The sequence below is a fragment of the Bubalus kerabau genome, chromosome 11 (genome assembly GCF_029407905.1).
Source record: "Bubalus kerabau isolate K-KA32 ecotype Philippines breed swamp buffalo chromosome 11, PCC_UOA_SB_1v2, whole genome shotgun sequence".
NCBI classification, from domain to species: Eukaryota; Metazoa; Chordata; class Mammalia; order Artiodactyla; family Bovidae; genus Bubalus; species Bubalus kerabau.
The window spans coordinates 105069575-105097414 of NC_073634.1; the positions used below are offsets into that span (position 1 = coordinate 105069575).

Here is a 27840-nt window from a genome sequence, read left to right on the forward strand (position 1 = left end):
ATAGTATAATCTCAGTTTTGTGAAATATATGATATAGCCACACACATAATTTCTCTGTTGACTTTAATTAACATTGGACAGAGGTTGACATTGATGGAAAGAGCTCTGTTCCGGCCCAGGAGTACTGTGGATGTAGGGGAGGGCTGGAAGCCTATGTACTAACCCCTCACTGTGGTCATGCCTGCGGAGCGGGGGTGGGCAGGAGCGGTGTGGGGCTTTGGCTTTCAGCTTGTGTTTGCGTTTTATTTCACTTTGACTCTCAGTGTGGATTCCAGGTGGGCCAAGGCAAAGGCAAGCGATTCTTTGAGGTGGGGTCAAGTTCAAGGCTGGCAGGTGGCAGTGAGCAGGTGCACGTGCAGGGGCCTGTGGTTCGGACACCCGTGATTCCTAACCCGCCCTCGCTTGGGGCGGGCTGTTTTAAACCAGGAATGTTCTGGAAACCGTCTGATATATGGTGGTTATTGTGGAAGCTGGGGGTCAAAGATCAAGTTCTTGCTCCCGCTTCTTGAATCTATGTCCAGGCTTTGGGCCGTGGTCAGCACAGTGACTTCTGCCGGCCCTGGGAATATGATGGTCTGGTTTGCTTAAGACCCTCCCAACTGCCAGCTCAACAGCTTAGCAGTTTGGGGGTGAGAACCAGATCCCCACCCTTTCTGGGGGATGTGGCCTTTTTCTGTCCTCCTCGGACTGCTACAGAGGGTTCCTCACCTTCAGGAATCTGCTCAAGGGCCTGCCTTCCACTTTATCAGGCGGCTCGGGCAGGGTCCTAAGGTCTGGGCTGCTGACAGGATCTGGGCTGGATGCTGACAGCCAGGACCGGCCATACCCCTCCTACCTCAAGGCGGGTGAAGGTCATTTTTCTCTTAGGAAGGACTCTGTGATGCTGAAGTGGGGCAAATCATGTGTGGGAAGGGACAAAAGGGGCAGAAAAGAATCTCAGCTTTTCAGCCTCATTCAAATCCAGAGGGCTGCGTTGGTACTGGGTGACCAAGGCCGGGGAGGGGCAGGCGGGCAGCTGAGCTAGGTTCCAGCTCCACCCCCTGCACCCCTGTCTGGGCCTCAGTTTCCCATCTGTAACATGAGGATCAGAGCTGCCTGGAGCCCATGCCACCCTGGCAAGGTGGCAGGGCGGTCCCTACCCAGCAGCTCCCAGCTCCTGTTGGCACCCAGCCTCTGTGGACAGCGGGGATTAGCCATAGTGGTGGCGAAAGCACGCAATCGATTCACAGATAAAGTAAGTACTCTTCAGGTGGCTGGTTGGCAGGAAAGCGGCAACTTGGCTTATCGATTAATTAGGTCTGGTTAGATGGTTCAGCAAAGGGCCGTGACTTCCTCTGCTGCTTCTTTTCAAATTCCAGGTGGGAAAGCCCAGCTGTGCCAGGGAGCCAGAGAGGCAGGATGGGGTGGCAGAGGTGGCCATGGCCTGCCCAGACGATGCCCCTGGTGTTCCTGAGTAGGCTCCTAGGGACCCAGGGCTCTCGGGTGCTGGGATTTCAGACTGAACCTGTTCTGGGATTTGCTCAGAATTTTATCACCCAGAGTCCATGGCGCCTCCCCCTATAGCGTGCTAATGATATAGCTGAGATTTATTATTTGTGATAGGCTCCTTTCCTGTTGAGCAGTGAGCTAAGGACTCACATGTATCTTAGTTAATCTATAGTCATTTGATTCCCCCATGATTAGTAAATCCCTAAGACCACACAAGCTGGAGCTCTGAGCAAGCTGGACCTGATCTCCACCCCCATAGACCCTTACCCACAGGGACAGCACTCCCCTCCACCTTGTGTTTTTAGATAAGGAGGCTGAGGTCAGCAGGCATAGGTAGATCTCACAGCTAAACTGAATTCCAAACAGTCAAGATCCAACCCAAGAGTGCCCAGGCAAGCTCAAGTCTATCTCTATGGAATCCAAAGGTCTTTTGGTACTGTGATTGCTTCTAGCCCTGTCACTCAAGTCAGCTATTTCCAGCTTCAAGGGGGGACCTGGATGGGAGGGGGAGGCAGGAGTGGGCCTGCAGAGGCACCTGGCTCTGAGCTGGGGACAGGGCGGCAGAGGGAGAAGCCTGGGCCCCTGGGGATGAGGAACTGGTACAAATCAGATGGTGGGAGGAAGGGGGAGCACGAACCACGGCCCCCAGGGCAGGGCTGGGAGGAAGCAAATAGCACCTGGGGACCGCTGTCCGCCACCCGCCTCCCCTCCCTGCAGGACCAGGCCAAACAGCCGTGGAGGTCCTGCCCACTCTGGGTCTGAGATAGAGTGGGGGAGGGAATCCCGCCTGCTCCCATTCCTGGAGGTCTGGGAGAGAGGCAGGTGCGATCTTCCACTTCTACACACGGGGAACCTCAGGTGTGGACGGGGAAGGTGGCTGGGTTTATTTAAGTGAGTGCGTCTGGGGCAGCATCCGGATTTGAGCAGGAATGAGGTGGTGCTTGAAGCAGAGACAAAGGCCTGCTCCTCTCTCAACACAGTGGTCAAGGGCAGCCGGCCCTGCAGGCAACCAGCTTCAGACAGGCAGGCACACCCAGCCCCACTGCTGAGAGCTCTGGATCCCGTAAGTTTGGGGGCGACACCCAGAGGCTTTATCGTTACAAAGCTACTCCCAGGAGTTGGAGATGTGGACCCCCCCAGGTCAAAGCATCATTAGATCAACCAGGATTTGAATCTCTTCTGCATCACTGATTAGCTGGATCACCTAAACTTGTCTGAGCCTCAGTTTTCCCATCTGCAAAATGGAGATATAGTAAGGACCTCACCAGCTAGGGGTGAGACTTGAATGAAATGATGTATTTGAAGAGCTTACCCTGGTGTCCGATTCCTCTGGCTAGGTGGCTGGAGAGAGGAGGAGAGACCAGTTGTTGCCAGATACTCTGATGTTATGAAAGAAGGCACATCGCAGATATAGATATAGATAGATATAGATATAGATATATATATATAGAGAGAGAGAGAGGTAAAGCATCTGCCTGCAATGCAGGAGACACAGGAGATGCAGGTTTGATCCCTGGGTTAGGAAGGTTCCCTGGAGGAGGAAATGGCAACCCACTCCAGTATTCTTGCCAGGAAAATCCCATGGACAAAGGAGCTTGGTGGGGTTGCAAAGAGTTGGACATGACTGAACATGCATGCATAGATACAGATATATGAAATCTCTTGCTTTTTGAAATACAGCCGCCTACTTCACAACTCTTTGAAAATCCTGTGAGGGAAACAAGCCACACCTGTAGCCGGGCAGCTCCCGAGTGTGTTGGTGTGTCCCCTCTGCTCTGGGACGTCCCCGTCTCCTCACTGTCCTGGCGGCATAGCCGCTGCACTCGTAGTATCCCACAGGCGCCTGGCAGGCCGGGGACCCTGGGATCCGAAATCAGGCAAACTCTGGCTAAACAGCCTCCCTGATCCTGCTGACTCTGGGTCTGGGGCAGAGGCAAAAGGAGGTGTTCACTGCTCTAGTCTCACCCCCAGGCCCTGCCCTGGGTCCGAGGCTTCCACCCAGAAAACTCCTGAAGGCTCCAGGGAAGCCATCCAGCTGGGCCTTAGTCAACCAGGGACAGAAAAAGAAGAGTGAGTTCCCCGTTCCTGGAGGTGTTCAAGTCAAGCAGGGTGGTGTTGGTGGGAGATGGTGGAACGAGTTTCCTTGCATCAGATGAAGGTCCTGTGCAGCTAATCTATACACCACTGATTAAGGGAACAGGAGCTATAGCTACCATTTGAGAATTGGGTGGGTATTGGAATCCACCAGCTTCCTCAGATGCCGCCGAGGTCTGGCTTCTCACCCGAGGCCCTGGGCTGGCCAGCACCTGCCTGGTTTTCCCCCTCCCTTGGCCCCTTCCCCTTTCTTGCCTTCGTGTCTTCTTCCATAAGCGTCCTGTCCCTATTGATCACCCAGTAACTGGAGATGGACGGAACTTAGGACGAGAATAGAAACCGCAGAAGGGAAGAAGGCTTTGTGCACGTTGGTGGGTGGGGGGATGGTGCAGAGAGGGGAGGGAGGGACCAGAGAGCAGAAGGCGGTCCACTGACTTTTTGTACATTCTAGTCTCTTCCTCCGCTGACCCACAGGAAACACGAGCGAGAAGGGAAGCGTGTAGTTCTACTCTATCTGCGCTGACCCTTGTAGCTCTGTGATCCCCACCGAGGCTGGGGGCGGGGCTTCCTCCTTCCATAATGATAACTGTTGTTGCTGAGCAGTTCTGATGGGCCACGTGGTATTCTGAGTCCTTTATGCGTGTTTCCTCATTGATCCTGCCCCATGAGGGGCATCATCCCCAGCACACAGATGAGGAAACTGAGGCTTGGGAGGCTGAGAAGTAACATTTTCTTTCTCTCTTTTTGGCTCTGCTGGGTCTTTGTGGCCACATGTGGGCTTTCCCTAGTTGTGGCGAGTGGGGGCTACTCTCTAGTTTCCGTGTGCAGGCTTCTCACTGCAGTGGCGTCTCTTGTTGCGGAGCACAGGCTCTAAGACTTCAGTAGTTGTGGCACGTGGGCTCAGCAAGTGTGACTCTGGGGTCACAAGCTCAATAGTTGTGGCGTATGAGCTAAGTTGCTCTGGGGCATGTGGGATCTTCCTGGACCGGGGATCAAACCTGTGTGTGTCTCCTGCATTGCCAGGCAGATTCTTCACCACTGAGCCACCAGGGAAGCCCCTTGGAGACTGAGAAATAGAGGAAGGTACCCCATTAGGATGACTGTTTTCAGAAACACAGAAAACAACAGGTGTTGGTGAGGATGTGGAGAAATTGAGACCCCTGTGTGCTGTCGTTGGAGAGTCAAATGGCACAGCCACTGTGCAAGACAGTTTTGTTTGATTCCTCAAAAAATTAAACAGAATTCCCATATGATCCAGCAATTCCGCTCCTGGGTATACCCCAAAGAATTGCAAGCAGAGACTTCAACAGATATCTGAGCAACCATCTTCCTAGCAGCATTATTCACATGGGAAAAAGGTGGAAACAGCCCAAGTGTCCATCATTTGATGATGGAGTAACAAAAATGTGGTCTATATTAGTATTAAGCCTTGGATTAATATTAAGGAATAGTATTAAGCCTTGAAAAGGAAGGATATTCTGACACCTGCTGCAACATGGATGAACCTTGTGGACTTTATTCCAAGTGAAATAAACCAGACACAGAAGGACAGATACTTTCTGAGTCCATATGTAAAGCACCAGGAAAAAGCAAATTCTTAGAGACGGAAAGTGGAATGAGGTTACAGGGTAGGGGAGAGGGGAATGGAATTATTATTTAGAGGGTACAGAGTTTCTTTTTGACATGTTGTAAGAGTTCCAGAGAAGTATTTTTTAAGGTCATTCCTTTGCTTTGTTGGTTAATTTTATTTTATTTTTGTCTATGCCATGTGGCTTGCAAGATTTTAATTCCCCAAGCAGGGATTGAACCCGGGCCACTGCGGTGAATGCTCGGAGTCTTAACCACTGGACCATCAGGAAATTCCCTGGAAAAGGATATTTTTGGTAGTTGCACAATAATGTGAATGTACTCAATGTCACTGAGCTATACACTTTAAAACGGTAAGTCTTATATTATGTATAAGGACTCGCCTGGTGGCTCAGTGGTAAAGAATCTGCCTGCCAGTGCAGAAGATGCAAGAGATGTGGGTTTGATCCCTGGGTGGGGAAGATCCCCTGGAGAAGGAAATGGCAACCCACTCCAGTATTCTTGCCTGGGAAATCCCATGGCCAGAGGAGCCTGGCAGGCTATGGTCCATGGGGTCACAAAGAGTTGGACACAACTTAGCGACCAACACATGACATGTTATATGTATTTTAACACACACATACAAGAAGAAGTAGGTGGATGACTTCCATGTCAGACTGTCCAGGTGTGACTCCTGGCTCAGGGGTGACCCAGGGCAAGTTTCTCAGCCTGTCTGTGGCTCCTTTTCCACCTCCATAAAGTGGAGATAATACCATGGGGTTTAAATGAGATAAACCATGAAGAGGATCAGAGCCATGGCTGGGCCACGGTGAACAGGCAGTAAGTGCTTGGGTCACCACTGCATCGGTAAACACCAGGATCGCACATTCTAGAGGTCCTTTAAGGGGCCCGTGGACTTTCAGGAGGGTGGGCTTTAAGGCTCCTGGTCTCCCAGAAGTACATGCTAAGTGCTGTGTGGGTGTGCAGTCGGCCCAGGGGAGGGCCCTAGTTTTTGTTCCAATTCCAAGGGGGTCCATGATCCCAACACGTTTGGAGAGTCAGTTTCGTGTTTTACTTTATATTTTTTCAACCCAGCATGTGTATTCCCAGCTCATTAGGGGCAGAGATTTGGTGAGATGCAGTTAACACCCTTTAACCAAATCTGCCAAGCCTCCTGAACCATTGCCTCCCACCAAAGACAAGACATGCGCAATACTGCTGAGAAATGGCAGAGCTGTGTGGAGGATTGCGGGGGTGGGCTCCACTGCCAAGTCTGGGAGGCGGACCCAGGGGGCATTTGCGTGCCTTTGGGCTGCTCATCTACCCGGTGTGGCCCCACCTCTCGTGGGAGGGGCAGGAAGGGGGTCCTGGGTTTGCCTGGGGTCTCAGAAGATGTGGGGAGCCCTGCAGGTGAGTTAGGAATGGAGTCACTAACAGTAAAGCCTTCCATCAGCCCTGGGGGGAACCAGCACCCACCCTTTCTCCTGCTGAATGAGGAGGATTTCCTTCTGAGAGTTTCAACATTGTTGTAGCCCTTCACTCAACAAATATTTTTCAAAAATAAACCAGACCAGCATTGGTCCTTTTTAAAATTTCTTTACTTATTTTTGGTTGCTCTGGGTCTTTGTTGCTGCAAGCGAGCTTTCTCTAGTTGCAGAGAGCAGAGCACGGGCTCCAGGTACCCAGGCTTCAGTAGTCATAGCGCATGGGCTCAGCAGTTGTGGCGTACGGGCTTAGCTGTCCTGAGACATGTGGGATCTTCCTGGACCGGGGATCAAACCCGTGTCCCCTGCATCAGCAGTGGGATTCCTATCCACTGAGCCACCAGGGAAGTCCCCAACAAATGTTTCTAGTGGGCACTTGTGTTAGTTTCCTGGGGCTGCCATCCCCAAGTACCACACGTCAGGTGCACTTAAAACAATAGAAATGTATTGTCATGGAGTTCTCGAAGCTTGAAGTCTGAAATCAAGGTGTCGGCAGGGCCGTGCTCTCCCTGAAACCTGTTGGGGAGAGTCTGGCCCCTAACTGCGACGGGGAGCCAGCATCTTTGGAGTCCCCTGCCTGTGGATGGACCACCCCATCCTTTCTGTCTTCGTGTGGCGCCTTCTCTCTGCTCTTCTGTCTCCAGAGTGTTCTCCATGTGTCTCCTCTTCTTAGAAGGACAGCAGTCAGATTGGACTAAGGGCTCATCCTACTCCAGTATCGCCTTATCTTAGGTTATATCTTGATCACATCTGCAAAGACCCTATTTCCACATCAGGTCAGAGTCACAAACACCAGAGGTTAGCACTTCAATCTCTCTTTCTGGGGGACACGATTCAGTCTATAGCAATAGGTATTTTGTGTCCAACACAGCCAGGCGCTTCGTATCCAACAGCCCCACAGGGTTTACAGTCCTGTAGAGAATCAGAAATAAACAAACGAAACCACCATGGATGACTCAGGTTGCTGGGAAGGTGGCAAACAGGGAAGAACAGGAAAGGTGGCTGGGAGGACTGACCTGACGTCAGGACTCAGGTGGTGGGGGACCCCCGCTGCGGAGGCAAGCAGAGCAATTTTGGTCAACGGTCCCCTAAGACATCCACCTGTCAAAGGGAATTACAGTTGCTTCCAGTTTGGGGGAACTATGAATAGAGCTGCCTTGAACACTCATGTGAAGGATTGGGAGGGAGCATAAGCTTTCATTTCTCTTGAGTGAATCCCCGGGTGTGGGATGGTGGGTTCATATGATAAGTGTGTGTTTAACTTTCTAAGAAACTGTGGATCGGTTTTCCCGAGTGGCTGTCCCCGAAGAGGAAGACAGAGTTCTGTTTGCACCTGTTGCTGTGAGATGCCCTTGAGATCAGAGCCTCTGGACAGCCACGTCTGAAGGGCAGGCTGCACTGGGCACCTGGAGTCCTGGGCTTTGCGATGACAGCCGACATCACCGGAGTGTGTGAGGCTCCGAGACAGAGGAGGAAGATGAGAGCTGACCGGGGATGGAGCCTGGGAAGCTAGACAGCGAGGGCAGGACACAGAGAATGAGGAGCCACGGAGGGAGGAAATCTGGAAGGACAGTGCCCCAAAGCCCAGCAGGAGGAGTGGGTACAGGGGGCAGGGGCATCAGTGTCCAGTGTCACTATGGGGTCCAGACAGAGGACAGGAAGGTGGGTCTGTGGACTTAGCAATAGGGATATCAAAGGTGGCCTTGAAGGGGCAGGTTTGGGGGAATCGGGGATGAAGGCCAGGTTGACTGGATTCCAGGGTGAATGCAGAAAATTTTTAAAGAATGAGTAAGGAGTAGGAAATAAAAAAGGCACTGCTGATAAGGCTTTCAAGAAATTTGATCCTGAGAGGGAGCAGGGAAACAGGACATGAGCTGATGGGGAGTCTGGGGGAAGGAGAAGATTCTTCCTGAAGAGAAGGAGGGACCACAGCACCCTGGGGTGCTGACAATGCAGAGAGGGGCAGCAGGGGAATGTGCTGGAGAAAGGAGGGCCTGGGAGGATGGAGGGGGCTCTGCCACAGTGTGGAAGGAGAAGCGAACAGGGGCAGGCTGACAGTCAGTAGTTAAGCCAGCACCCCCCCCCCACTTCTTACATTTCTAAGGATCCCGTATCCTCATAGCAACCTAGAGCAGTCATCCTCCCGGCTCCGAGGTCTCTCTGAAATGAGTCAGTGGCGGCCCACCTGGGTGTCAAAGAGAAGCCTGCATTTGAATTCAGACTCTTTCATTTGCTAGTTTATGACCCAGGTCAAGTCTCTTCAATTTCCCTGGGCCTCAGTTTCCCCGTCTGTGAAATGGGACCCTGTCATTTTGAGAACCGTCTGAGAATTGCAGGTCTTCAGCTCGAGACCCAACGACATGCAGCAGGTGCTCAGGAGATGGGCGCCCCTGTCACTCATGAGGAGTCAGTGCGTGGTCAGGGGAACCAAACCCTCTTTCGACGGATACATCGCTCACGTGAAGGACCTGCTACAGCCAAGATGAATCCCTGGATCTCTGCTCCTGGCCGGCTCTCTGCCCCACCTGCTTCATGAGTCATTGGGTGTGCAGGAAAGAGAAACTTATTTTCATGTTAGAGGTAGTGACCTTGGAAGAGTGTTAGTGCCAACAGCATCTCAGGGAGTGTGGAGGACCAGGCAGGTTCCTGTGCCCCGCACCCAGCCTGGTGAGCCGCAGGATCTATGTGGCTGTAACCGGGGCTAATGAGGCGTGGGCCGGACATACAGGGCCGGGCAGGGGAAATCCAACTGGGGAAGAGGCAGGTCAATTCCAGGCTAATTGCAAGGTCCTGTTCCGCTGCTGCCCTGGCTTGGCCGCCTCCCTACCCCTTAGCAGAGGGAGCCTGGGCGGGGGAAGGGGGGGGCTGGGCATTTTGAAGGCTCGCTGGCACACCGCCCACATCAAGTACACTTCAGACTCACTGGTGCTCCCTTGTATGTACCCCTCCAGGCCGCACACGTGTGCAGCCCCACCTACACATGGGAAGCTGCTTCCACAAGCATCAGTCACAAACGCATCCCACGCCCCACTGCCGCCGTGCACCCCGGCTCACAGAAGCCGACCCGGAGGACGGAGCTGGGGCTTTCTCAGCAGCCCAGGGTCATCAAGGAGCCTCGGCCGGCCTGCTCCGGCCTTGGGGAGTCTGGGGGGCCTCTCCCCACATTTGCAGTTTCCTCCTTCCGCTCTGGGGAAATGCCTGCCTCTGGATTTTCCCCCTTTTTTCTTTCATTGAAGTATGGTTGATTTACAACGCTGTGCTGATTTCTAGTGTGCAGCAACGCGGTTCAGTTAGACGTCTGGATACATGTTTTAAGCGTATTCTTTCTCATTACGCTTTCTCATAGGCTATTTAGAGTTTCTCACAGGATACTGAATGTGGTCCCCTGTGCTGTATGGCAGGCGCTTGTTGTTTATCCAGTCTATATATAAAAGCTTACATCTGCTCATCCCAAACTCCTACTCCATCTTCCCCTAAGCCCCTCCCCTTTGGCAACAAGTCTGTTCTCTCTGCCTGTGAGCCTGGTTTGGTTTCATAGATGGGTTCATTTGTGTTGTATTCTAGGTTCCACATATAAGTGGTTTCCTCTGGTATTTGTCTTTCTCTTTCTGGCTTAGCGCGATCATCTCTAGGTCCATTCGTGCCGCGCATGGCACAGTTTCGCTCCTCTTCGCTCTGAGTAGTGCTCCGTTGTGAGCATCCACCGCATCTCCTTGGTCCATTCCTCTGTCGCCGGCCGTTTAGGTTGTCCCCGTGTCTCGGCTGCTGTAAACACTGCGTGGATCTTTTCGACTTACAGTTTCATCTGGGTATACGCCCAGGAGTGGGATTGCTGGCTCATATGGTAGCTCTATTTTTAGTTTTCTAAGGACCCTTCATACTGTTTTCCATAGTGACTACACCAACTTAGGTTCCCCCCAACAGTGTAGGAGGGCTCCCTTTTCTCCACACCCTCTCCAGCATTTGTTACTTAGAGGCTTTTTGACGATGGCCATTCTGACCAGTGTGACCACCTCTGGATTCCTACCCAGCCCTCCCCGAGTCCGTCAGCCTAAGCATGTCCTACGTGGACCCATCGCCATCCCTGCCCCCCAGAGAGGGACACACACACTCCATCAGGATCTTGCTTGGGGAGGTGACTGGCCCACCCCCTTCCATGCAGAGGTTTTCTCCAAACCCAAACCCAGTCACGCCACTTCCCGGAACAGCGCCCTTCAATGGTTCCCTGTTGACCTTAGAGACTCCGTCCCCATGGGCCACAGACCCTTCCTCCCACCTCCCTGGGTGTGCTGGGCTCTGCGTTCTGGCAGGTCAGCCCCCTGCCCACAGCGGGGGCCCTCTGACTTGCCTCTGAGCTGTTCCTTCTTCCTGGGACACAGCCTGCCCACCCGCACCCCTGCTGTCTGGCAAACTTCTCATTCCTCAGGGTTTGGCTTGGAGAGCACCTCTCTGGGGCCCCAGAGGCTGGGATCCCCGTGGCCCTCCTCTCTGCCCCCTTCTCGGGCTTTCTAGAAGAGCAGCAGTCCCACTGTGCTATCCCAGCTGCAGCCACGCTTACACCCAGCTGCGTCCCCTTCCCCACCCCGAGCTCCGAGCTCTGTGAGAACAGGGTCTGGGTCTGTGTTCCCCACCTGTAAGACTGTAAGGCCAGCACTGAGAACCCGGGAGCCGGGCTGTGTATTTGGGGAATTCATTGATGAATGAGTGAACTTATTTACACAAACAGATGGGCCTTACCATCAGTAATCCTTTCAGAGAGGGGCGCATCTGGAATCTGGGAGCCAGGAGGTGGGGCGGCAGAACCAATGGGCTGGTGGACACCCACCCCGTCCCTCCAGCCCCCTGCTTCCACCAGCACACCCAGCGTGCCTCATGTTTCTCCCCCCACCTCCAGCACCCACCCCCCCACCAGGTCTGGCCCTTCCCTCCAGGGTGCTGGGCTCTCCCACAGGCAAAGAGATGACGTTGCTTTAGTCCACCAGCCTGGTCACACACACACCGTGTCTCCCCCAAGCCACACGCCCGAGTCCCCCCAGCACCCTTCTATCCGCTTGCTGCTGGCCAAGGAGCAGCCTCTGGCCTTATAATGGGTAATAGGATTTATCAGTGGACTGGAGGAGGTGATGTCCGTTAAAGCACTTAATACAAAAGGACTTCGCACAGAAGACCAAATCAGATTTGGCCAATGAACTCGATTGCGGGCCCGACTGCGTTCCAGGAGACCCAGCAGCCGGCATTTATCCACATCGCCCTGAGCGAGCCGGGTCATGCCGGGCAGCCGAGGTCTCGCACACCTGGGCCCTGCGGCTCGGCGCTCAGTCTCCCCTCTTCTTGGGGTCTCAGGCCCTGACTAGCACTTTTTTGACCCAGATGGCTCAAGTTCTCCGGCATCTAGGAGCCCTCTTCCCGATAATACCCTAGTCCTGCCCCCACTCCACAAATTCTCTATGAGTCCAGTATCCCTTACTGGGATCCCCAACTATCCTCATCACTCGTCACCTCTTGTATTTTATATTTTGGCCGTCACACTATTTGGCTTGTGGGATCTTAGTTCCCCGTCCGGGAATTGAACCCAGGCCCTCAAGAGTGAGAGCATGGAGTTGTAGCCACTGGACTGCCAGGGAATTTCCTAGTTTATTTTTATTTCTTGGCCACACTGTGCAGTATGTGGGGTCTTAGTTCTCCCACTAGGGATCCGACTCTCACCCCCTGCATTGGAAGTGTGGAGGCTTAACCACTGGACCAGCAGGGAAGCTCCCCCTCATCCCCTCTTGATCCATCCTCTCCAGGCATTTCTCCTGACCATTGCTTGCTTCCTTGATGCATGCGTCTCTCCCTGCTGGTGTGTACCAGCCAAGAACACAGTCTCTCCCTTAACCCCCTAAAGGTCTGACACCCCCAGGCCACAGCGATCCATCACAAGTGGACTCGGCCCCTGGGGCGAGTCAATGAGAATGGTCACGCACAAAGGGGACACTTCAAAGAACGGCCATTAGCCAGCAATGACCCTGAGATCCAGCCGTTGGCCTTGGCCACCTGCTGCCTGCGGGGACAGCCCCTGGACCACATCTCTCACGAGCTCCCAGCCCCCTCCCATGGCCTCCCATTCCTCCTTGGGGTCCAGGCCCCCAACCCCAGATGCATGAGCCCTTCCACGAGGGGTGTGCCCTTCTCGGGGTCAGCCTTCTCCCCCACATGTCCACCCTCACCTGCTAATATCTCCAGGCCAGCGGAGGCATGGGGTTTGCTCCCCTGTACACCCAACAGCCCACTGCAATCTTTCTCCCCAAACAAAAGAACAGTCTTTCCCCAGAGATAAATGCTCTCTCTGGCAAGAGAAACGGGAAGACACTGCTGGAGGCTTTAAAATAGAAGTTTGTTTCTAGCAACTCTAGCCTTCAAGGTGTCAGAAATACGCCTATCCTTCCCCAGAAGGCTCCATATGTAATGACGTTTGGACAAGTGGGAAAAGAAGTGGGGGAGGTGCCAGGCAGAGGGGAGCAATTACCAAGAACCCCCCGGGGTCCTGGGCTCTCCTGTGTGCCCCCGACCTGGGCATACCCGTGAGTGCAGGGTTAATGGTTGAGGGGGCCCAGCCCCGCCCCCTCCTCCCCTCCCACTTCCAAGCACCCAGATCTCTTGTTCACCCAAACTCACTGCTTCCCTCTCTTTCCCCCAGAAACCGATGACATCACTCATTCCGGTCTTTCCGGCAGCCAGGAGTTGACCTACATTCCTCCGCCCTCCTGTCTGGGAGGCTCTCCAAACCCCCGGCTTCTCTCACCCTGAGAAGGGGAGGGCCCAGCTCACGATTTTCATGGAGCCCCGGTGCCAAGCCCGTGTCCAGATGGCGCTCCCGCCAGCAGCTCCCGGGCACTGCCTGCCCCTCCCTGCGGAGCAGGGCGCACTGGCGCCTGGCACGGGCTGGCGCCCCTGCCGTCTTGACGAGAGCTTCGTGCTTTGAGCGGCTGTCAGGCCCCCAGCCAGGCCCGGCGGGTGGACGGGATGGGGTGAAGTCCGCGTGTCAGTCTCCTCCTGACAAGAGCAGGGCCCGTTTCCCTGAGAACTTGGGTTGTGTGTGATGGCCTGCTCCAGGAGGTGAGGCTCAACCCCGCCTCCGGTCCCTCCTGGCCCTCCCCTGGGGCTCATTAGGGACTCATCAACTGGAGAACAAGAAAGGACTTAGCGATTTAGGTGGGGAGGCAGCTGTGCCCCCCTCTCTGGAGGGTGGGCGGGCAGGCAGCCGGACCAGCTTGCGGTGGGTGGGTGGGCAGGGACATCCCAGGCCAGGCTTTGAAAGGGATCGGGGGTCGAGCGGAGGCTGTGGTTCACCATGAGGGTGAGCAGGGGTGGCAGGTGGGGCTGCCAGATGAATGCAGGCTGTGGGGCCAAACCTGAACTTCAGAGAAGCCCGAAGTGTTAATAGTGTGCTTAGTGCAGGCGCGTCCCAATTATTTCATGGGACATGCGGGCGAAGCTTGTTTTATTGCTCTTGCTTTATTGAACTTCGAAGATACTGTGCTTTTCACAAATTGAAGGTTCGTGGCAGCTGTGCACCAAGCAAGTCAGTTGGTGCTGGTTTTCCGACACCGTTTTCAGGGCTTTCCTGGTAGCTCAGTTGGTAAAGAATCCGCCTGCAATGCAGGAGACCCTGGTTCGATTCCTGGGTCAGGAAGATCCCCTGGAGAAGGGACAGGCTACCCACTCCAGCATGCTTGGGCTTTGCTTGTGGTTCAGCTGGTAAAGCATCTGCCCGCAACGCAGGAGACCTGGGTTCAATCCCTGCGTTGGAGAGATCTGCTGGAGAAGGGAAAGGCTACCCACTCCAGTATTCTGTCCTGGAGAAGTCCATGGGGTCGCAAAGAGTAGGACACGACTGAGCAACTTTCACTTCCTTGCTCACTTCAGGTCTCTGAGTCACGATTTGGTAATTCTTGCGCTATTTCAAACTTTTATTATTATTACATTTGTTCTGGTGATCATCGGTCTGTGATCTTACTACTATGACTCACCAAAGGCTCAGATGAGGGCTAGCATTTTTCAAAATGTAGCATTTCTTTAGTTAAAATCTGTACATATTTGTAGACATAATGCTGTTGCACACTTAACAGACTACAGTATAGTGTAAAGATGAACTTTTTTTTGGCCACTCAGGGTCTTCATTGCTGTGCACGGGCTTTCTTTGGTTGTGGTGAGTGGGGACTACTCTTCGTTGAGATGTGGGGTCTTCTCTTGTTGCAGAGCAGTTCCTTCAGAAAGCTACTCTCTAAGCCCCCAGTCTTCAAGTGGTTGCTGCTCTCAGGCTTAGCTGCCGCTCAGCTTGTGGGATCTTCCCAGACCTGTGAGCAAACCTATGTCCCCCACATTGGCAGGTGGACTCCCAACCACTGGACCACCAGGGAAGTCCCTGCACATAACGTTTATATTCTTTGAGAAACCAAAAATATCATGTGACTCCCTTTATTGCTGTATTTGCTTCATTGGTCTGGAACTGAACCCATGGTATCTCTGAGACATGCTTATACTTGAAAGTTATTTCCTGTTTACCTGAAATTCAAGTTTAACCAGGGATTCTATATTTGTATTTGCTAAATCTGGCAACCGTAGTGACAGGAGGCCCTTTAGGGAAGCGACTCTAAGACACTGGGCGTGTTTCCCTGGCGGGGGCCCCCAGGGACCCAGAGAAAAAGTCAACCGATGGGGGCATTTGTGCTGACTGCCAAGAGGGGCTCTAGGGTAGGGTGTTGGCAAGGCAGCTCAGATGAGGGCAACTGTCCCATGGGGCTGGGCACCTGTCAGATAAGGACAGACTTTGTTCCTAGGAATCCACAGATTCCCACCGATACCACTTGTGGGCCGTTACAAGGGCAGCGCAGCTGGCGTGTGTGGAAGGCTGGCTATGCGCCCGACCCTGTGCTGAGCACTGCCCCCATGCCCGCCCATCCCCGTCCTCTCGTTGCACGGCCCTATGGGAGCCGTCAAGTCCCCGGTTTTACCAGGAGACTAAGACCCTGAGGCTGGCCGCCCGCCCCCACGCTGCTCCGGCCAAGGCACCGCCTGGCCTTCCGCGCCCCATGTTGCACAGAGAGCTTCTGTGCAGCATCTGCCGCTCCCGTCCTTTCTTCCTCCGTCATTCAGCCCCTCTTGATTAGAGCCCACTGTGTGCCGGATAACAACAGTATGTTGGGCACCCGTGAACAACTGAATGTTAGAAAAGTTGAAAAGCTAAGATGTAACTCAGCCCTTCCATTTGCAATTGGAAGGTCTGAGGCCGGGAGAAGTGACTTGCTCAAGGTCGCCTGGGCAAAACCTGAGCAGGGAATCGGCCTGGCGCTCTGGCTGCTGACTCAGCACCTCTGCCCCTGCCCCACTCCTGCCGCCGTCCACAGGTCAAAGCCCTGGCATTCTGTGATGGGACGGCAGCAGATCCTGAATGGGGTGGGGGGGCACTGCTGGCCAGGGGCAGGTCCCGTGGGCTGGCCGGCCTTGCGCTGTCCCTTCTGTTCATTATTAAATGATGCTTCCCGATGGATGAGCCGAGAAGTGCTGTGTAGCGGGGTCAGGTGGCACAGGCAATGGTTTTCTGGTGAGACTGATGGTTCTCAAAGGTCAAATTCAGAAAGCAATTCCTTGGGAAAATTGATCCCATGGATGCAGGAGAAATGTCTGGGCCAGAGGTGCGGCCAGGAGTCTGGACCACCTGCCTCGCTCTAGATGCAGGCAGCGGCTGGTGTTGGGACAGAAGGCAGGAAAGGGAGTTTCTTTCTCCCGCGTTTCCTTGGCCAAGGCTGGGCCTCAGAATTGGTGATGGGCTTGGGAGGATCAGCCCAGTGGCCCTCCCCCTGGCCTTCATCATCCAGGTGGAATCAAGGTAAGGGGAGTGCTGAGAGACACAGGGAGTAGAGTGGTGATGAAACCCGAGTATCGCGCCCAACAGTTCTGGGTTCAAATCCAGCCTCTTCCACCCAGAGGCCTGGGGTGACTTGTGGCTCTTGACATACCTACCACAGTCTTACTTCCTCACCTGTAGAATGGGAAGAAGGATGCCTTCCAGGTTTTCACAGGGATTCAGTTAATAATGCCAGATTTTTCTCCCACTCTGTGTGTTTTTTCACTTTCCTGATGGCTTCCCCCTGAAACACAAAAGTATGTAATTTTGATGAAGTCCAGTGTCTCTATTTTTTCTTCTGTGGCTTGTACATTCGGTGTCATGTGTAACAAACCATCGCTTAATCCAACGTTGCAAAGATTAACCCCTGTTTCTTTTTCAGAGTTATCTAATTTTAGCTCTTACATATAGGTCTCTGATCAATTTTGAGTTAAGTTTTGTTGATGGCATGAGGTTGAGTTCTAGTATCAGTCTTTAGCATAAGGATATCTCAAATGATTTGTTTACTTACTGATTTTTTTTAAATGAATACACTTTTAAATTTTGGCCTCGCTTAGACAATAATATTTCTGAGATTTCCAGGTTTGGTGAATTTGTCCCTTAAAAAATTACTGTGTAATCAAAGTGAAAGTTGCTCAGTCATGTCTGACTCTTTGCGACCCCATGGACTATACAGACCATGGAATTTTCCAGGCCAGAATACTGGAGTGGGTAGCCTTTTCCTTCTCCAGGGGATCTTACCAACCCAGGGATCGAACCCAGGTCTCCCACATTGCAGGTGGATTCTTTACCAACTGAGCCACAAAGTAAGCCCCAGAATAATAGAATGGGCAACCTATCCCTTCTCCAGGGGATCTTCCCGACTCAGGAATTGAACCAGGATCTCCTGCATTGCAGGTGGATCTTTACCAACTGAGCTATCAGGGGGAGAATCCCAAAGAAGTCTGCTGCTGCTGCTGCTGCTAAGTCACTTCAGTCGTGTCTGACTCTGTGCAACCCCATAGACGGCAGCCCACCAGGCTCCCCCATCCCTGGGATCCTCCAGGCAAGAACACTGGAGTGGGTTGCCATTTCCTTCTCCAGTGCATGAAAGTGAAAAGTGAAAGCGAAGCCACTCAGTCATGTCCGACTTGCAGAGACCCCAGGGACTGCAGCCTACCAGGCTCCTCTGTCCATGGGATTTTCCAGGCAAGAGCCCTGGAGTGGGGTGCCATTGCCTTCTCTGCAAAGAAGTCTAAGACTATATAATCCATGGACTTCTCCAGGCCAGAATACTGGAGTGGATAGCCTTTCCTTTCTCCAGGGGATCTTCCCAACCTAGGGATCGAACCCAGGTCTCCTGCATTGCAGGCAGATTCTTTACCAGTTGAGCTATCAGGGGAGCTGTGTAATAAAAACTAAACAAAAACTATTAAACTGTTCTGCAGTTCATACTCACATCTCTCCCAGCCATCTCGTGTGGTCCACTTTGGAAGATGACGCCGATCACAATGAACATTGGGACAAAGGAGAGTGTAGCAGGGGCTGATAGAGGCAGGATCATGAAAGGCCTGCCTGCAGAAGTGGCATTGGGCCTTGAACTTGACACTCTCATTAGGTGTTAGCTTTAGGAGAAAAGAGCAGAGCCTGGCAGTGCATCCAGCAGAGGGAACAGCATGTGCAGAGGTCCAGAGGAAAGCAGGATCAGAACCGTGGTGGACAGAGACAGCGAGAGACAGAGACTTGGAGAGACACAGAGGGACACAGAGAGAGAGCCAAAAAGGTGAAGCCCCACACACATGTGCGCGCGCGTGCACACACACACACACACACATACACACACACACACACACACATAGGCAGTATCACCCAAGCTCCCTGCACAAGTCAGGAAGTCTGAGAAGCAGGTCCATTGACTGGGTTCTCTTTCTGTGCCAGTCCTGGTGGACCTTCCCCCATGCCGTGTGGGCTCCTCCTGGCAGCCCTGCCCAGCACAGAACTGCTCTCCATACTCATTCCAGGACTCAACAAGGGAGGCAGAGAAGCCAAGACACCCTCTGGGAGATGAAGATGGTGGGAGGGGATGGCCAGCGTGGGGCGGGGCAGAGCCGGGGTCAGGGAGAATTGTCTGGATTTGGATCCGGAGTGGGCTTTAACCTGCATGACCTTGGACAGGCTTCTCTCCACCTGTACCTCTCACCACTGCCAGGCCTGTCCAGCTCTCACATTCTGTGACTCTCATCTATTGTAATTACAATACACTTCTCAGATTCAGCTGCCCTTAAACAAATTTTTAACAAGCCAAGATCAGTGTGATCACCCAAAGTTAAGATGGCAGTCTTTTCTTTCTGTAGCTGATATCTAAAAATATCTGATCTTCGGGCTAGAGGCATGGTGTACATTCCTGCTTCCACATGGCTAGGGTATTCCTCTCCAGCTAGCTCTGTGGGATGTTAAATAGGAATTCAAATGAAAAAAATGAAAACCTTCCGAGGTCAAATATGTTTTGCCAGCAAACTTTAGTTAGACAACTCAGCAGGTTTGTTTCCTGCAGGACTTGTCAGAGCCTTTGATGTGCTAATATACACTAGGATTCTGGGTGAAAAAGTGAAAGTGTTAGTCGCTCAGTCGTGTCCAACTCTTTGTGACCCCATAGACTGTAGCCCTCCAGGCTCCTCTGTCCGTGGGATTTCCCAGGCAAGAATACTGGAGTAGGTAGCCATTTCCTCCAACTGGAGAACTTCCCAACCCAGGGATCAAACCCGGGTCCCTTATGTTGCAGGCAGAACAGCTTCTTTACTGTCTGAGCCACCAGGGAAGCCCTGGGTGGAGGGGGCAATCAGGGAGCAGGTTAGGACAGCGTTAGGAGAGCATCATATGTGTTGACCAATAAGAGTCAAACACAGAATATTTCTTTGCCATGGACCATCTTTGGGTCTAATGTTTCCAGGAAGAAGGGTCCCCAGTGCCAGCTGGGGCCTGCCCATCCCTCTTTGTCCCTTTCCCAGAACCTAGCTTATAGTAGGCCCACAGTACATGTGTGGGCGTAGATTGGAGCTCCAGAGAGACAGGGAACAGACTTTCTCAAGCTCCGTTTATTTCAGCTTTGTGCTGCAGTAAAGCCTGACAGGGCCAGGGGGCGAGGAAGATGAAGTTAAAACAGCATAGACTTTAGCACCAGCTGATGCATCAGAATTCAAGTCCAGAGAATTCAGTGGACATCTGTGGCCCCGGGAACTGAGAGTCATGAGCATCGCATGGAGCAATGGCTTCCCAAACAGGACCCTGATAGACCTGCTTCTCCTCCTGAGAGGAAATACTTGTGTGAGCTCAGGAACCAGCCTGGCCTGATTTCAGGTTTTCGAATCTCATCTGTTTTCTGCTTACTGTAGAGGATGTAGGAAACATGCAAAGTGACAAAGAAGGAAATAGAAAGCATTTACAACCTGTCCCCTCCCTCCCTCGACAGCCGCAGAAATACCGAGATGCGTTGTCTGCCCGTGTTTCAGGTGTGAGCTACACACAGTCAGAAGCTGACTATAGTCTGATGTGTGTGTGCATGCTAAGTCGCTTCAGTCATGTCCAACTCTTTGTGACCCTATGGACCATAGCCCACCAGGCTGCTCTGTCCATGGGGTTCTCCAGGCAAGAATACTGGAGTGGGTTGCTATGCCCTCCTCCAGGGGATCTTCCCAACCCAGGGCCCATACCCAAATCTCTTAGTCTCCTGCATCGGCAGGTGGATTCTTTACCATTAGCGCCACCTGGGAAGCCCGTAGTCTGATGATAATCTGCTTGGGCCGCCATAATGGAGTCCCACAGAGTGTGGGGCTTTAACTACAAACATTTATTTATTCTCTCACAATTTTGGAGGTTAGAAATCCAATATCAAGATGCCAGCAGGGTCAGTTTCTGGTGAGACCCCTCTTTCTGGCTTGCAGATGGTCTACTTATCACTGTGTCCTCACATGATAGAGATAGCGACAGGGTCTATTGCTCCTCTTATAAGGGCACTAACCCTATCGATTAGGGCCCCACCCTTCCGACCTCATTTAACTTTAATTTCCCCTCTAAGGACTCTGTCAGACATGACTTGCTCTGTCGTGTCTGACTCTTTGCGACCCCATGGACTGTAGCCTACCAGGCTCCTCCATCCATGGGATTTCCCAGGCAAGAATACTGGAATGGGTTGCCATTTCCTTCTCCAGGAGATCTTCCTGACCCAGGGATTGAACCCAGGTCTCCTGCACTGTAGGCAGATGCTTTACCGTCTGAGCCACCAGGGAAGTCCAGGGACTCTGTCTCCAAATACAGTTGCATTGAGTGTCAGGGTTTCAACATATGAACTTGAGAGTGACACAGTTCAGTCCATAGCACTATAATACATACAATTTGGTGCCCTACTTTTTTACAATCCATATTCTAACCCATATTCACCTCTTGGACTCCAGAGCTGGGTATCTCTGAGTTCCAGTCCCAGTCAGTTTTGTGCAGCCCTGTGACTCTGGGCCAGATACTTAATCTCTCTGAGCCTCCGTCTGCTCATCTTTAAAGCGAAGGTGACGGTGATGCCAGCCCTGGTAGCCACAGAGGCCAAACGAGCTGCCCATTGGCACACAGCCAACACTAATTTTGGTCTTTTCATTTGTATTAGGAACATTTCCCAGGGCTTGAAATAGCCTCTGACAACAAAATGTTTAGTTGCCAAGTCACGTCTGACTCTTTTGTGACCTCATGAACTATAGCCCAACCAGGCTCCTCCGTCCATGGGATTTCCCAGGCAAGAATACTGGAGTGGGTTGCCATTTTCTTCTCCAGGGGATCTTCTTGACTCAGGGATCGAACCCAGGTCTCCACATTGCAGGCAGATTCTTTACCGCTGAGCCACCAGGAAATAAATATTTAATGGCTTTATCATACCCCATAGCATGGCTGTATCTAATTTCCATAACCATCCTGCAAGATGATCCAATGTCAGAGAGAAGTTATAAGAAGGAAGGTGGGGACTTGTCTGGTGGTCCAGTGGTTAAGCCTCTGAGCTTCCACTGGCAGTGGGGTGTACGAGATTTCAATCCCTGGCCCAGGAACTAAGATTCGTCATGCTGTGCAGCCCAAAAAAGTAAAAGTTCCTGAACTGAATTAAAATGAAAATGCAACATATCAACAGAAAATTATTAAAATTAAAAAATATATATATTACGAAAGGCAGCTCTGACGCTTCTGAAGCCAGCAGGCAGCAGGTTAACTCGGAGCTGCAGGGCTGCTAGAAACCTGGCAAGCAGCTCCCCCCGGTTTGGGATCCTTGCCCTGGAAGGGCAGCCTCACAGCGGTGCTCCAGTCAGATGGAAACAAGGAGGGCAGGAGTGGGTGGGGGCAGTGAGAGCCAGGATGAAGGGTCTGGCAGACAGATTTATGAGGCGGGAAGACGCAGGAAGTTAAATAGTCATCATGTGGATAAGCAGAGGCTAAGGGGGGACGCTCCGTCCAGGAGGAGCATCGCTGAGTGGGAGGCGAGGTGTGAAGAGGAGGGGAGTTGTGAGCTGAAGGAGAAATGCTGGGTAAGCTTTTGGGAAACAGTCTTAGAGACACTGGGAGCCAGCGATGGGGAATGTTGCCCACTCTGGGCATCACTGGTGGGACGCACGTGCCTCCACCCTCATCCAGGCCACTGCCCTCTGCTGCCAGCTGGGCACAGCTTCCTCCCTGCCGCCCCCCACCCCACCGTGCCCCAGCTCTGGTCTCCCAGACAAAGCATCCTCCATGGAGCCGCCACAATGACATATAAAACGTGAGCCAGAGCAGGACACCTCTGACCTTCCCGGGGCTTCCAGAACAGATTCCAGCCTCCGTGTCAGGTCTGGCCTCCTCCACTCTTTCATCTCATCTCAGGCCTCATTGGTTGAGCTCTTCTTGGCCCAGGGATGTCTTCCCTCATGTTCTTGTCTCCTCCAGGAGGTTCTCCCCTCCTTGCCTGAGTAATTCTTGATGCTCTTGCAGGTCTCAGATTTAAATTGTTCTTCCTGGAAGCCTATCCTGCTCCCCGCTCAGACTGAGACCCCACGATCCCCTCTCCTTTGTAGAACACATGGGCGCTGATGACAACTGACGTTGATGTTACAATTAAAAAGATTGGTGTAATTATTATTTTAAGATTATGTCTCGTGGAGTTTTAGGTTTACAGAAAACTGAGTGGGTTGCACAGAGGGCTTCTAATACCTAGGTTATTAACATCTTGCTTTTCTGTGATGCCTTTGTTACAGTTGATGAACCGATACTGACACGCCATCGTCAGCTCAAGTCCACAGTTGACATTCGGGCTCTGTCTTGATGCTGTCTGGGTTCTGTGGGTTTTGACAAATGCATAACGTCATGGGTCCACCATGACAGTGTCATACCGATCACTCCACTGCCCTTAAAATCCCTTGGGCTCCACCTATTAATCAACCCCCTGCCCCTCCCCAACCACTGTTTTATTTTTTGCCTTGTCGCCTGCTGGACGCTATGCTCCATCAGAATAAGGACCCCATCTGCTTTATCAACCACTGTACTTACCATTCCCAGCTCAGAGTCTGGCACACAACAGGTGCCCTATAAATATTTTTCTTTGCTTATTTTAATAAAAAGAAAATTCTACCAAACATGTTATTCTGCTTTTTACAAATATTGACAATATATCTTGGAAATCTTCCCATATCAGAATGTAGAGCTCTCTCTCTCTCTTTCTCTAACTTTTATTACAGAGGTTTTCCAACATGCATACAGAAATAGAATCTACTGTAATGAACTGCCACATACCTGTCACCCAACTTCAGCAATTAACTCATAGCCTTTCTCGTTTTGTCTGCATCTCTCCCCATGTTCTCCCTTTCTGTGTTATTCTGAAGCAGATCCCAGCCATCAGATCATTTCATCTGTAAATATTTGTGTGTCTCTAGAGATAAGGACTTTTAAACACATAATCACAATACCATCACTGCAGTTAATAAACATTAATTTAACATTGGGTTTCCCTGGTGGCTCAGACGGTAAAGAATCCACCTGCAATGCAGGAGACCCAGGTTTGATCCCTGGGTCAAGAAGATCCCCTGGAGAGGGGAATGGCTACCCACTCCAGTATTCTTGCCTGGAATTGTCCAGAATTCCATGGACAGAGGAACCTGGTGGGCTACAGTCCATGGTGTCGCAGAGTTGGACACGACTGAGCAACTAACACACACACAATTTAATATCACCAAAGGTAGTCAGTGTTCAAACTGTCTCACAAATACGCTTTGTTTCTCTGAGTTTAGGGGTTGTTTGAACCAAGGCCCAGATGAGGTCCAGTGCTGCCTTTGGTTGCTTTGCCCTTGAGGTTTTTCTTAATCTGGGTTCCTCCTTCCTCTGTATCAAGTTTTGCACCCCTTGCAATTCTTCAGTCCTAGGAGCTATGTCATCACTTCTGGCTTTTGCTGACTGCATCCCCCCTGGTGGTGTTTAGTTTGTTTCACTGTCCTCTGTATTCCCTAATGAATTCATAGCTGATCCAGAATCTGCTCCAGAGCGTTGGTCAGATTCAAGTTCGATTTGTCTTGACGAGACTACTTCAGGGTGGGCTGTATCCTCCCACTGGGTAGTTTTTCTCTGGACGTCTCTGTTGGTGCTCCGTGCCCACAGCCATCCATTCAGTAGGGGATGCTGCATGATGACTTTCTAATTCTATCTTTCCTTCTTCAATCAGCAGCTGGACTGCTTCTATAAAAAGAAACATCCCCTCATCAACTGTTGGTTACCTGGAGGTATGCTTTATATAGGACACGCAAGACAAGTGCTTGATTCTTTCCCTTTATTTACTGGTTTCAAAATGATGAGTTGCCTATAAATATTTGAATGAACAAATGAATAATACATGTATGGATGAATTGACAGGGTTTTGGGAATCAGGGCTTCTTTCTGCCCTCAAGGGCATGGGTGTGGGCCACAGCCAAGAGCAGGGATGCCACCTGAGGCCAGGGTCAGGTCCATGCAACCAGGGGCAGGTAACTCTTGCTACCTGTCAACCACCATGGTTGAAAGCCATGGTGATCAAAAGCTGTGTTACTAAAAATACAGCATCTGGGACAACCCCGTGAGAGGCAGGAGCCAGGGGCACCTCTTTCAGGAAGGACTCAGAATGGTGCATTGGGGGTACTTGTCCCAAAGGAGAGTCTTGGCAGGTTGGACAGGTGGCCTCAAGGGTCCCTTCCCGGCCACCCCGACACTCTCCCAGCCTTCCAGGGAGCCGGAACAGCCCGCTTACACGCTCACTGATGCCTTGCCCCCTCCATGTCCCCCCAGGTGCAAGTGCAACCTGCACGCCAACCTGTGCTCCGTGCGTGAGGGCAGCCTGCAGTGCGAGTGTGAGCACAACACCACGGGCCCCGACTGCGGCAAATGCAAGAGGAGCTTCCGCACGCGGTCCTGGCGCGCCGGCTCCTACCTGCCGCTGCCCCATGGCTCTCCCAACGCGTGTGCGTACACAGACTGGCCGTTGCACTCGGGCACCCCCCACCCCTCCCCACCTCAGACCAGCAAGGCCATGGGCTCCCCCAACCTGCAGCCTCAGGAGCTGCGGATCTCATCCCAAACACGCATGCACACACACTTGCACAAAGGTGTGCACACAAACATGCGTGCACAGACACATGTGTGAACACACGCCCACACTCGCACAAAGATGTGCACACATGAACATGCATACATGCATGCAGACTCACGTGCACGCACACACACGTGTGCACATAGATCTGCGTGCATGCACACACACGGGTGTGCACACATAAACATGCACACATGTGTGCACAGATACATTTGTGAGCTCATGCACAGATACACAAAGGTGTGCACACAAACCACTGACACACATTTGTGAACACATGCAAAAAGCTATGCATACAAACATGCATGCATGCACTGACATACATGCACACACATGTGCACACATGGGCACGCCCTTTTTAACCAAACTCCCAAGTGCCAGGCCTTGGCATCAAGACCCTCTAGCATGCGTGCATCCTGCTGGCAGCCTAAGATGAGCCGACTCAGCATCCTTCTCACTGACCTTCCCCTTCGTGACCCCCAGGCAGGAGAGAAGGCCCACAGGGTGTCAGGGAGGAGCGGGTGGGGACCCCTCCCTCCAGGCTGACCGTGCGGAACAGCACCATTCCTCGTAAATGTCTCAGTGTTTACAGGACATTTACAGGCACTGCATGGCACCAAATGCTACGGGGTCCCCCCTTGAACCTCCGGGTGGCCCCTGGAAGTGGGTCTCCTGGTCCCATTTTACAGAGGGATCCTCCGAGGCCCTGGCCATGCCCTCTACACAGTCCCCTCCTCTCTTGGCTCAGTCTTCCAGTGCCAGAGTCCATCCTCAGGGTGTGCCCTCACACATGGGCACCATGAACACACTTCAGGGGTCCCCGTCATCAGCCCCCAGCACAGTCCCTGGGTGTCTCCTTGAAATTGAGTCCCAGGGAGTCCCCAGCTGCTGTGGATAAGGGTCCAAGCTCGTCCATGGTGGGCTCTCCCCAGCCAGTCCCCCAACCCTACCAAGTGACTTGCTCGCACTCGGCCAGTGCTTTGTCGAGGAGGCTGCACCAGGCACTTTATATACAGCTGCTCCACCCTCTGATAACCCTCAGATGGTGTTTTCATTATGGTCCCACTCTCCAGATGAGCAAACTGAGGCCCAGCGACCCTCAGGGCCCTCTTAGTTTGGCAGCAAGTTAAGCGCCAGCACTGGAGCCAGTTCCCAAGCCAGGCTGGGCTGCCGGGACCACTCGGCCCGCCCCTCCTGGCACACTCTCTGGAGCCTGTCCATCGGCTCCCCACAACCGAGCGGTGAAAGCTTTATGTAACTTGAGGCTGATCAAAGCTGGAAGCCTCGCGATGAGGCTGTGACAGTATGTCGTGTGTGTGCCAGGGACACTCGCGAGGCCTTTGAAGGGTGACTTACTGGAGTTGCAGCCCCCCATGGGCCTTCAAAGGCACAGACAGCGCTCTGGGCGACAGCCCTGCCCCACCCGGAGGACGCCAGCCCATCTCTGTTGCCAGAACCAGTTCTTGAGTTGCTGCCAACCTCCCTCTGACTCACAGGCTCACCTCCCTTCAATTGTTCTGCTGCCCCCACTGAACCCCTCTCTGGGCCCCCTTCTCCTCCTAGAAGGATCTGTGAGATTCCCCGGCACCCACAGACCGATACCATTACCTGCAGGTCATCCTGTGGGGCCCCCGGCGCATCCCCCCAGGCACCCCTCACTGTCCCGCCCCCAGAGTCGCCAAGAGAGGCCCACACCCCAGCTACCACCCTGGGGCTCCTCACGCCCCATCCTTTGTCAGGACTGCCTGGAGGGGACGCTGTGGCCCCGGCTCCTTCCTCCTGAGACTGACGACTCCCACCCAGGTCAGACCGTGGCCTCGGGCACCTACAGCCCCAGAGCACAGACGCACACAGACAGAAAGGGCCAGGTCAGGGTCAGAGTCAGGCCTCTGCCACTCAGAACTGTGAGGCCTCAGACAAGCCGTCTCTCCCGCTGAGCCTTTGCTTGTTTGTAGAACCAGGACCCTAGAAGCCTGCCCTAGGGCTGTTGTGAACTGTAGCCCACCAGGCTCCTCTGTCCATGGAATTCTCCAGGCAAATGAATCCTGGAGCGGGTAGCCATTTCCTTCTCCAGGGGGTCTTCCCGGCCCAGGGATTGAACTTAGGTCTCCTGCATTGCAGGATGGATTCTTTACAGGGAAACCCAAATTGTAAAGTGAAAGTATTAGATGCTCAGTTGTGTCCGACTTTTTGCTACCCCACTAGGCTCCTCTGTCCATGAGATTTTCCCAGGCAAGAATCCTGGAGTGGGTTGCCATTCCCTTCTTCAGGGGATCTTCCAGGGATCGAATCTCCTGGATTGCAGGCAGATTCTTTACCATCTGAGCCACCAGGAAGCCCTGAGCACTGAATGGCCGGGGTGGGGCGGCACTCAGCATGGGCCCACATGCAGAAAGCCCTCAGCACGTGCCAGCCGCTGTGGTCACCTTCCCGTCTACCCCGCAGGCATCCCTGTTTCCCAGATGGGCGCAGGCACAGCGGCTTCCCCCTGTGGCAGCTTCCATCAGAGCCTCCAGTAAACCAGTCTCTCCCTGTGCCTGGGACCCTCATGTTCTCCGACACCCCATTACCCCCCAGAGGATGACCTCCCGCCTCCTTGCCTTGCACTGGAGGACCTGAGAGTCTAAAGTCAAATGAGAAGGGTGCATGTGAGGCCCCCAGCAGAGGCTTATCAGCAGGTCCCCTGATGGGGTAAGTCACAGCTCCAAGACTCAGTTTCCCCATCT

General features: G+C 52.8%; 1 protein-coding gene across 4 annotated transcripts in view; it reads left to right on the forward strand.

The window, feature by feature from the left end:
* Positions 1-27840, forward strand: part of NTNG2 (netrin G2) — a 71598-nt gene that overhangs the window by 32102 nt on the left and 11656 nt on the right. For all 4 annotated transcript variants that reach the window (XM_055541479.1, XM_055541476.1, XM_055541478.1 and 1 more), the window contains exon 5: positions 24814-24986. In XM_055541479.1, coding sequence (XP_055397454.1) covers positions 24814-24986 — 173 coding nt within the window. The remainder of the gene's footprint in view (positions 1-24813; positions 24987-27840) is intronic.